Raw genomic sequence first — 11,234 nt, 5'->3', positions numbered from 1 at the left:
GAACGGGAAATAAGAGGCAAGACTAAGAAGTAGTGATGCACACGAATAAACCATACTTGATTATAAAGAAAGGAACAAGTATACGAGATATATTTGGTGGTCAGGGAGAGCTTCCAGATGACTGGATAACTACAGCTAATGTGATCAGGGAGACAGGTAGAAGAGTACTTGGTGTGTTATCGGAAAGGAAAGTAGATAAGGAGACTTGGTGGTTGAATGAGGAAGTGCAGGGTATATACAGAGAAAGCGGTTAGCAAAGAAGTGGGACACTGAGAGGACAGAAGCAGACAGACAAGAGTACAGGGAGATACAACGTAAGGTAAAGTTAGAGGTAGCAAAGGCAAACAAAGGGCATACGATGACTTGTACGCTCGGTTGGACAGTAAGGGGGGAGAGAATGATCTATACAGGTTGGCAAAACAAAGAGATAAAGATGGAAAGAATGTACAACAGATCCGGGATATCAAGGATAGAGAGGGAAATGTATTGACAGATGCTAGAAGAGTGATTGGAAGATGGAAAGAGTACTTTGAAGAGCTGATGAATGTGGAAAATGAAAGAGAGGAGAAGGTAGAAGAGGTGAGTACTGTAGACCACAAAGTGGCAGACATTAGGAAAATGAAGTGAGGAAGGCATTGAAGAGGATGAAGAGTGGAAAGGCAGTTGGTCCTGATGATATACTTGTGGAGATGTGGGAGAGGCAGTGGTAGAGTTTCTGACTAAATGATTCAACAGGATCTTAGAGAGTAAGAAAATCGCCAAAGAATAGAGACGAAGTGTGATGGTGCCCATTTTCAGAATAAGGGGGATGTGCAGAATTGTGGCAACTATAGAGGAATAAAGTTGATGAGCCATACAATTAAGTTATGGGAAAGAGTAGTGTAAAACTAGACTGAGAGCAGAAGTCTGCCTTTTTGAACATCAGTATGGCTTCATGGCTAGGAAGAGTACCACAGGTACAGTATTTGCTTTGAAAATGCTAATAGAGAAGTACAGAGAAGGCCAGAGGGAGCTGCATTGCTGCACTGCTGCATTCTAGACCTGGAAAAAGCATATGACAGGGAGCCAAGAGAGGAGCTCTGGTATTGTATGAGGAAGTCCGGAGTGGCAGAGAGGTATGTTAAACTGGTGCAGGACATGTATGCTAGCTGTGAGACAGTGGTGTGGTGTGCTTTAGGGGTAACAGAAGTTCAAGGTGGGGGTGGGATTCCACCAGGGATCAGCTCTGAACCCCTTCTTGTTCGCAGTGGTGAAAGACATGCTGACAGATGAGGCTGGACAGGAATCTCCATGGACCATGATATTTGCAGATGACATTGTGATCTTTAGTGAGAGCAGGGAACAGGATGAGGAAAATCTAGACAGGTGGAGGTATGCGCTGGAAAGGAGAGGAATGAAAGTTAGTCACGGCAAGACAGAGTATATGTGTGTGAATGAGATAAACCCGAGTGGAACGGTGAGGCTACAGGGAGTGGAGATCAAGAGGTTGGAGGATTTCAGGTACTTTCAGGTACAACAGTCCAGAGCAACGGAGAGTGTAGAAAAGAGGTGAAGAGATGGGTCCAGGCAGGTTGGAATGGGTGGAGAAAAGTGTCAAGGGTACTATGCGATTGAAAAATATCAGCCAGAATGAAAGGAAAGGTGTACAAGACAGCGGTGAGACCAGGCTAGAAGCAGTTCCATTGACAAAAAGACAGAAACAGAACTAGAGGTCGCAGAGATGAAAATGCTATGGTTCTCTTTGGGAGTGACAAGGATGGATAGGACCAGGAATGAGTCTATCAGAGGAACAGCACATATTAGATGTTTTGGAGAGAAGGTCAGAGAAGCCAGACTGAGATAGTTGGGTCATATACAGAGGAGTGAATATATTGGTAGACGGATGCTGGAACTGGAGCTGCCAGGCAGGATGTCTCAAGGAAGACCAATGAGAAGATTTATGGATGTAGTGAGAGAAGATATGAAGGTAGTTGGTGTGAGAGAGGAGGATACAGAGAATAGGGTTAGATGGAGAAGGTTGATTCTCTGTGGTGACCCCTGAAGGGAAAAGCCGATAGGAGAAGAAGATGATTATACGAGATCAGCTTTAGATTAAAAACGCCTGTGTGCATTAATAATTAAGCTCTTTTTAATTTCAAAATCAGTACATTGCCTTTTGAGAATCTGTAGCTATCCCACGCCCGTCCGCTAGATGGCAGTAGGATTAGCATAGCCCGGTGTGCGAACATCTATGCAGTAAATCGAAGAGAAAGTGAGCATCAGTCGTCATGTTTTTTGTCAAACCTAAAGGAAGTCCATACCATATTTGAGTTCTTTAATTTAAACCTTGTCGGCTTTCAAACAAACAAACTGTGAAGACAGCAGAAAAACTCACTCTTATATTTGTAAGGGCTAGAGTTTAAATTTACTTGTTTTTTTATTTTAAGCTAGCAAGCGTTCACTTTTTGACGTGCATTTGGAAGACATTAGCTGCTAGCTTTTACCCGTTTATTCACTTTTCGGCTCGACAACTCTGCCTTATTGTAATCTTGTCAATGTTAAGATGTCACTTATACTCCTGTCACATCAGTTTCTCGACTGATGGTAATGTTTAGGCTGACTGGACTTTTCAGGGCAGTAACGTTAAGCAGGACTGTTTGCAGCGCCGTCGACGATATGGCGAAGGGCAAGTTCTTTTACGCCGTAAGAAAAGGCTTCAAACCCGGTGTCTACAAGTCCTGGTGAGGCTTCTCTTTGTCCGCCTGTCTTAACAGAAACAAATGCAACGCAGTATAAAGTCTATTATAGTGTTCGAAAGATGCTTCCTCCAATTTAAATATATATTTTGTGCAGTGGAAAAGACCCACCTCATCTTCCGGCACATGACGTGGAAGATGTTGACTAGTATTTAATTCACATTTAACTGCGTCTGATATTTATCAAAAAGAGTTTGTAAATGCAGTGCTCCTGCAAAACGAGGGGCATAAAAGCTCAGCTGAAATATTTATGTTTTCACTGAAAATATCTACGATTAGGGCTAGATGAAAGGGATATACATGATCATGCTATATTTGAAGCATGACTGTTATTTGCCCCTTACACGACATCCAGCATTTTGAGGGGATTTTTGACGGATTTTATCATTCACTGTTTTTGTTTATATGGTGTATTTGCTCTGTTTTGACAATTTTTCAACTGTGAAGAATCATAAAAAAAACGGTTTTTTCCTTGATCTTTAAAACAAACCATTTACCTTCCTGAATGTATTTATATATTATAAGGGAATAATAATAATAAAAGAAAATCAAGGGTTTTACAAGACAATGATCAATGTTAGAAAGTATATGTTAAAATTGTGTCCTTTACCTGAATGACATTTGACTCTTTCAGATTAGACATCAAATCAAAATGATCGACATTTCACAAAAAAGATTTGTAGAATTGCAAGGTTTTTAAAGGAGGACATCTCAATTTCAAGACCCAAGTGTCCTTTTCCTCAATTTCCTTTTCATTTTTATTTAGGGATGAATGTAAGTGCCAGGTTGACAAATTCCCTTCGGCAATGTTCAAGAAGTTTCTGTCCGAAAAAGACGCCTGGGCGTATGTGAGGGGTGTCGAACCCTCTGCAGTTCCAGACGTGGAGAAAGGTACACTACCATAGTTGTGATTCTGGCTGGTAAAGTACCCGTTTTAATTTGGAAATATGTGTGTTTTGGTCTCAGTGTCTCAGAGTTTAATATCAGAGGTGAATCTGCTCCCTAAAAGAGGCCCAGAGGCACTGGAGTACATTCCCCTGGGGAAGAAGAGAAGCCGTACGGCGGTCGAAGACCAGGATGGGGACGAACCTCGACCCAAACAAATCAAACAGGCTGAAAACACGACCTCAGTGGCCACAGACGGCTTCACATACATGGGTGAGAAGAGACGGTCATCTTAATCAGGAAACATTTATTTTCTGTTCATACATATACATGCAGGTATGCATAAGAAGTAGTGAAACTCACTTTTTTTTTAGTACAGAAAGAGCATCAAACTGTCTGCCAGCTTCCTCTGAAAAGCCATTTCTAAAATTCATTTAGCTTTTTGTTCATTTTCATGTAAATGGCGGTGCAGATAGAAGTGATCAGCAATTTACTTCTTTCTTTTTCTTTTTCTTCCATAACTTCAGCAGACTCTTAAAAACATTTTTTCTCCTATCAGATGAATATTTAAACTGCAGTAAATTTCTTGTTAATTTCCCAGTGTTTTAGTTGATGTTATTACCAGGCCATTTTCAAATAATTTCTCTCGGTTTAATTATTTACTCAATTTCAAAACCTACTTTTATATAGTTTTCTTTTTCCTGAAAGATATTTTGTGGAACGCTGAAACTCAAATTCATACAGGTCGGTTAAGCCCAATTGCGAACCCCACAGCCCCCAGTGTTCTGCCTGTCACTTCACTTTACTCTGTATCATGATCCTCTTTTGCAGATTGTCACAGAATTTCACCCAGATGTGGGGCATCAGCCCATGTGGTGTAAGAGTTATCTTGTATGCTTCCAGGAGACGCTGTGGTTGTTTACACCGACGGTTGCTGCTCTGCCAACGGAAAAATAGGCGCTCGAGCTGGAATTGGAGTTTACTGGGGCTCTAACCATCCACTGTGAGGAAACACACACTTTCCCAGATTAACTGTAAATGTGAAGTTGTTGAAATACCTCCCGTAGGGTTGTGGAGTGTGAGGCTGTACGCTTCCCATCAGGGAACAATCCCATGACTCCACTGTTGGGTTCTTTCACCATGGACTAATGGAGACATTAAGATGCTAATCTCAGGCTCTTGTCATCGTTTTGCGGCAGAAACGTAGCAGAGCGTCTGCAGGGACGACAAACCAACCAGCGCGCAGAAATACAGGTGACTGTACAAACCCAGCTGACACTTAAGTAATTTGCTGGGTTTTTTTTTGTTAAAGAGGATTAAGTAGGAAAATTAGATAATAATAAAAACCAAAGATGTTTAAATTATTTAAACAGTGTATGTATATAACCTGTGTGTGTGAACCAGGCAGCCTGCAAGGCACTGCAGCTAGCTAAAGAGAAGAACATTAAGAAGTTGGTTCTTTACACCGACAGCAAGTTCACCATCAATGGTGAGTCTGAACCTGCAGCAGCCAAACAGGAAACTCTTCCTCTGAAAGAATAACTGTAGAAATGTTAGTTTCCCTGGTGAGAAATCAGTGTGCATCCACTTCTTGCTGCTGCTGCCGACTACCGGCAGGTTTGAAAAGCTGTACGTTAACAAACTAATTTAATTGCATAACTTAGGTATTTTTCAACTTACCTATTTGTAATTTGAAAAGTGTGAGAAAAGGCTGTAATTTGTAATCTTAATCTTTCAATTTTGATAATTGCAATGAATGAGATACCTTTTCATGATTTAAAATGTTATTTAGATGAATGTTGTAGGAATTTATTATAATTGACCACAAAGTCACCATATTAAAGGGAATTTTACGTTGATATTTAGAATTCATTAAAATATACCTTCAACTTTTTGCATTTGTTAATTTCCTTTTTTTTCATTGTACACTTTCTAAAAAAAATTACATGATGTTCTTTATAGTTCACTTGTGATATTTTTGCCATGTTAACGAAAAAAGGTGAATACCCCCCCCCCCCCCCACACACACACACACAATTAATCTTTATTAATGTTTTAGTGTTCTTACGGACACACTAAATATTTTAAATAATCACTTTGGACCCATTTGTAATTTAAAACACAATTAATCCCAACATTCAACTTGAATTAGTGAGGCTGGTGTTGAAGGGGTGACTTGACGGTCGGTGCATCCGCAGGTGTCACCAGTTGGGTGAAGAAGTGGAAGCTAAATGGCTGGAGGCTGAAGTCCGGAGGTTCCGTCACCAACAAAGACGATTTTATGAAGCTGGATAAACTCAACGCAGAGCTGGAAGTTGTCTGGGTGAATATCAACTATAGCCGCTGCTCTTCACATGTTTCTTTCTTCTCCAGACATGCACGCTCACACACCTCCACCTGGGAGCCTGTATAAAAGGTTCTCTTAGTCAAAGCTGGTCAGACCTGGAAGTTTACAGGTTTTAAATTCAGAAACAGGAACAAAAGCGTACTGTGTGTTTTTAAAATACTGATTTCAAAATATGTGTAAGACAAAAAGGTACGAAGACTGCAGACCCCCCCCGCCCCCCCAAATAATTTAAAAATAAGTTGCCCATCAAATCAACCACGACTTGTCCATGAATAAGAAGATGGCGGAGGTTGTTGGTTTCAGCTAAGAACCAGCAGCAGAGCGTGGCGTCAGACCCGAGACCTGAGCCGTGACCCAAAGAAACGCACGTCAGAATATGGTAAAGTCGCGCCCAGACTGAGGCGATGACTCAGGTCTGCCTCCTCTTCCTCCAGCTGCACATTCCAGGTCACGCCGGCTACCGAGGCAACGAGGAGGCCGACAGACTCTCGAGAGAAGGAGCGGCGAAGCCTCTGCAGCAGAAAGAGGAAGACTCCCTGTGAGGAGAGGAAGAATAGCCGCATCGGTCTGTCTATCTTTTTTTTTTTCTGTTGAACGTAGATTCTTCTTTGTTTTTCTGACGCTTAATAAATTTGGTTTTGAATTTCACTCCAGCAGTTTTTTTTTTGCATTTTCTGAAAGTGGAAATGCAGCATTTACTCATATTCACATGTATCTTGGAAAAATCGTTTTTAATTTTTATTTTTCTGCAGAAATCAGTGCGGTCCCGTCACTGTGTAATGCCACATATAGTCCAGCAGGAGGAGCTCCAGGTCGGTATTGGACAGAATGGAAGTTTTTTTGCAGCGTTTCCTTGTACGCCTTCTTTTTTTTAGCATTATTCTTTTGTAACTACATATATACAAGGTTTATTGTAAGAGAGATTAAATGAAAACAAATATATCATGTCGTGCCCATCCCTTACAAAGAAGAAAAAATTATATATAGAATGTATATTTGTAGAGATAAAAACAAATAATCATGATAAAATTGAAGAGTTGGATTGATTTGATAGAACAAATCTGGGTGTTTCAAACCTCAAAAACCTGGAGGAAAATATATGAAGGAGAAGAAACATCTCATGGCTTTGAGGAGGCTGAAGGCAAAGCGCTGAATCCCGGGTAACATCTGAGTTTTGGGAGTTTCAGAAAGTCTCTAGAGCATTCTGTTCCTCGGGGGGTGAGGATTCTCTGAAGACGGGATCCTGAGACGTTCCTGTGGGTCAAGGTAGCATCCAGAACCTCTGTGATATGGTGAACTTGAGAGTTCCGTGCACCGTCAAAAATTTCGGAAGGTCTTAAAATTGCATTCAAAAAGCTACGTAAGGGTGGGCATGAAATGAAAAAAAGAAATCACGTGGAAAAACACGGCAAAAATTGAAAGTAAGGAAAAGAAACGTTTATTGAAAATCATTTCAATACTTGCGTCCCGCCAATGACCAACAGTAAGACTACAGAATTTGAAAGATGTATTTTGTGCTCGCAAAATATAATTCTCGTGGGTTGTCTTTTTTTCATTTATTTTATTTTGTACATCTCCGTAGATTTAGCCGTAGCTGCAGATTTGAAATCGAGAAGAAAAAAACACTGCTGGAAAAAAATTAATAAATGACAAAGTCAGGAAAAACCAAAAGATCATTGACGTGTCAGATACAACTCGCGTAAAAGTTTCAAATGCGATTTCATTTCTTCGAGGTGGTTCTTCTTTTTTCGCGAGGCTCTAAACTTTCCTGGCTAACTGTTCTTCTGACCACCATTTAACTCCTCGTCTTCACGTCATCTTGTCGCCTCCTCGCCGAGGCGTTCGGGGAAAAACCGCCAGTTTTGTTGCTGCTAAGGGAAACCGAGGGAAAAAAGAATAAAATCACCCTCCTCCTACACGCCCTCCTCCTCCGAACTCCTGCAGCCGGTCGATCGGTCGGAGTCGATGTTGGAATCAGCAGGACGGAGGCTCCTCGCTCTGACCTCAGCTGCTGCCTTGCGGCAAGCGAGGGGGGCGCCACAGCCCCGCCGGAGGCAGTCCAAGTCTGAGAGAGAACGCCTCCCGGAGGTCAGAGGTCGCCACTCAGCAGCTTCACCTCCTCTCCGGCGGAGCCTCGTTAGCACCGCTCTGCCTCCTCGGCAGACCGAGCTCTGGCATCGGTCCTCCGCTGCCCCGCTGGAGGGGAGGAAGAGCCGGGCGAACTGCGATGAAACTTAACAAACCAGACATTAGAAGATTCCGGCTCGCACTTCTGTTTAGAGGTTTTGTCAGTTTTTTTTTGTTTTGTTTCGTTTTTTTCTCGAGACAACGGCGTCAAAAATAAACTGGAATGTTCTGCCGGGGTTGAAGAACTCTCTGACTCCACAAACTGTCTGACACCGAGCGGGGGATGTTGTCCGCACCGCTGTGGGGGAAGAAAAAGAAAAACTTCACGCAGACGCTCGGCTGCCCGACAGGAAATAATCCCTGACCGCGCCGCCGATGTTGTAGCCAAGTAGCTAAAGTTGAGCTCCGAGTTGGAGCTGCCATTAGAGGTCAAAGGTCACAGTCTATGCTTTCCAGGTCGCGGCTGAGTCACCGAGTCTGTGTCCGAGTCGCCGAAAGTCGTGTCTGACTAAGTGATGTCATGTTAGGGGTGGCAGGGATCGTCTCGGAGTTGCCGTGGCGATGTTTGAAGAGAGCCTGCGAGGTCGCTGGGCCTGGTTTAGGACCGGTGAAGAGTTACCCTGAACAAAAGAGCATCTTCAGATCCGCCCCGCTCGTGCCCACGGTTTCTCACTTTTCAGTTTGTTGTGAAACAAGATCGGATGAGCAGAGCCTTCGCGAAACAGCGGGCCGTCCCTAGAGGACGTCTTCATCCACCCGGTGTCTGGACGCTTTGCTAAGGTTGGACTGAGAAACCCCAGCGTTTGTGCCCGAAACTGGCAGGAAGGGGTTTTCAAATAACGCCTGCACCGTGGAAACGGTCCCACTCGCATGTATCCTGTACTGTGACTCTGAAATGCAATACAAGATGGCTGCGTGGTTCCTTTTAAACGGACATTGTGCCAAAGACCTTCATCAAATATATCACAGTTTGTGTAGAGTTGTGTAGGCTACAGAGTAAAGTAGCCGAGCTTTGCGAATTTTCTTTCCCTCGCTGAGGCTTGACCGGTCTTTATAGAACATTCAACACGGAAACGAGCATCAGCAGCTTAGGGTTTATGCTGTGATAATTATAGCGCATTGGTGATGAAATTATGTGCTTTGTTCGTTTTTCTTTTTTTTTCCTAGGTGGACAACAGGCCGCCATGGAACCTTCACCTAGAAAAATGGGTTGGTCCTTCCTGCTGGGTGCTGACGGGAGCCGGATCGGGTAGGAAAATTAAAAGAATTTGACTTTGCTCAGGGTCTGTTATCAAAGAGCTGTTTGCTTTATCTGGCGCCGGTATAGTTCAGCTCCAACTTAGAAATCTAAAGGCCCGGAACCACGGGCATGAAGCGTCCTCGTTCTCGAGTACTAATATCAAATACTTATGATAACCAAAGTCGGAGGTGCGATGTGTACAAGCCCGTCAGCGTGGGTTTCTGCAGACCAAACACAAACTACCTGGATCAAATGTCAAATAATCCGTAGAAAAAAAAGCGATCGGCCGAGGCTTTCAGCTCATGATCGTCCGGGTCTATGATTGTCCGCTTGGGTTTGGTCACAAAACAATACAGGGACACAGTGGGGCGGACAACCAGGACTGCGGAAAGAATAATAGGTACCAAACTGCCCTCTGTCCAGGACTTACACTCTTCCAGATTCAGGAAGCGGGCGGTAAACATCCCCCGCTGACCCGTCACACCCAGGACACAACCATGTTCCCCCAGTTCCCCCTCCGGTTCGAGGTACCGACCGCCAGCACTAGCAGCATTACCAGACAGAGGAACAGCGTTTTACCCACAAGCCTCTCTTTTAAACACAGCCCTTTACAAACCATGTCATTCTCTGACAGTAACATCACGTTTTCATTATTTCATGTATCTAATTACCTCATCTTTGCGCCACCTCACCGGCCACGTGCGTCACGTGGATCGTCACCTTGTGATTTAAACAGACAATGCGCTCTGCACTTTGCATCCGCCGTTGTTTACAACATTCTTGGCCAGCCATTGTTTACCTACCCGTCATTGTGAGGTGTGACTCTTAACCGGAACAAAATTCCCTGTATGCGGCAACATATTTGGACAAAAAAAGCTGGATCTGGTACTGAGCGGAACGGCAAGTAGAACCCCATCTACCTATGGAGGCGGTGAAAAACACCTTTTATTCTAGGTGTTCTGACTAATTACCCGAAATCAAAGATTACGGCTGCTTTACATCCTTTGATGTCGAGCGGTGGTTTAATTTTCCCCTGCAGTGCTGGCTGCAGGTTACCCTGGCAACCAGACAAGTCTGCCATCAAATTTGTCTTTCTCCCCCAAATTCACTCCGACTTCTAGCCGCTTCGCCACGCTGGGCCAATCGCGAACAGGTATCTCGCGAGGGGCGGGGTTTAACTCACGGATTGGCCAATCAGAGTCGAGCGCCCCTCGGGGGCGAAACCCGACGGGGCTCGGTTGTGTTGGTTCGAACGGAACAAGATGGCTGTCGCTCCCGGAGGTGCATCGAAGCACCAAAAATCTCTATTGAATTATTAAATAATGAACACACTGAACTCTTCGTCTGACAAGAAACTTTCTTTTACGCCCATTGGGTTGTTTGTTTACTCCGATTGGTCGTTGCCTGTTTTGTCACAGCGCTGTTCCGTCCGAGGTAGTAACCAATTCCCCCCTCAGTCATGCCCCGATGGATTCAAAAACTCGACGCTCAGGGAGGAAGCGGAGGCCAACCGCGAACCAGCGGCGCTGCCGTCTCGGTGCCACTCCTCAGTTCGCTTGACTGAAAGATGAAAAGGCGCGTTTGAAGCAGCGGCAGCAGGAACTTCAGTCAGCCGGCTGCTCCGAGTCGAATCCCGCTGATAAAAATGCTAAGTTAACGTCAAACAGCACCGACAACAAAAGCTCAGTTTTTCCACCCTATTTGCTAATTACTTGACGGAAATTGTCAACTTAGTGGTCGAAACCTTGCTGAGAGTTTTGGCGCCCGTGAAGATTATCTCACTCTGGCTCTAGTTTCCAGAAATGCACCTAAGGCCAACTTTTGCATTTTATTTTCAAAAAACATGCTTCTGTTCCCCCCCAATGGTTTCATTGACTGTTGTTGTTGTTGGACGTTGCAG

The 11,234-nt window shown here is 43.9% G+C and overlaps 1 protein-coding gene across 1 annotated transcript; it reads left to right on the top strand.

Annotated features, from left to right (window-relative positions):
- The first annotated feature begins 2,251 nt into the window (after nucleotides 1-2,251).
- On the top strand, nucleotides 2,252-6,900 carry rnaseh1 (ribonuclease H1). Its single transcript, XM_086143171.1, has 9 exons — nucleotides 2,252-2,720; nucleotides 3,502-3,626; nucleotides 3,702-3,893; nucleotides 4,524-4,623; nucleotides 4,820-4,874; nucleotides 5,025-5,109; nucleotides 5,819-5,943; nucleotides 6,402-6,532; nucleotides 6,720-6,900. Exons 1-8 carry the CDS (start codon nucleotides 2,581-2,583, stop codon nucleotides 6,507-6,509), a joined length of 930 nt encoding a protein of 309 aa, XP_085999297.1. The 5' UTR covers nucleotides 2,252-2,580; the 3' UTR covers nucleotides 6,510-6,532; nucleotides 6,720-6,900.
- The last annotated feature ends 4,334 nt before the right edge of the window (nucleotides 6,901-11,234 follow it).

Source organism: Fistularia commersonii, chromosome 36 (genome assembly GCF_037954325.1).
Source record: "Fistularia commersonii isolate RoL2024-O1a breed Wild chromosome 36, RoL_Fcom_v1.0, whole genome shotgun sequence".
NCBI classification, from domain to species: domain Eukaryota; kingdom Metazoa; phylum Chordata; class Actinopteri; order Syngnathiformes; family Fistulariidae; genus Fistularia; species Fistularia commersonii.
The sequence above is the reverse complement of the archived record's forward strand: the minus strand, read 5'-3'. Positions and strand labels throughout refer to the sequence as shown.

Bases quoted from the DNA above. Each gene is read 5' to 3' on its own strand.
- rnaseh1 (XM_086143171.1), top strand. From the start codon at position 2,581: ATGGTAATGTTTAGGCTGACTGGACTTTTCAGGGCAGTAACGTTAAGC. The intron at 3,627-3,701 runs GTACACTACCAT...TTTTGGTCTCAG, and splicing joins AGTTCCAGACGTGGAGAAAG to TGTCTCAGAGTTTAATATCA. The intron at 4,624-4,819 runs GTGAGGAAACAC...GTTTTGCGGCAG, and splicing joins TGGGGCTCTAACCATCCACT to AAACGTAGCAGAGCGTCTGC.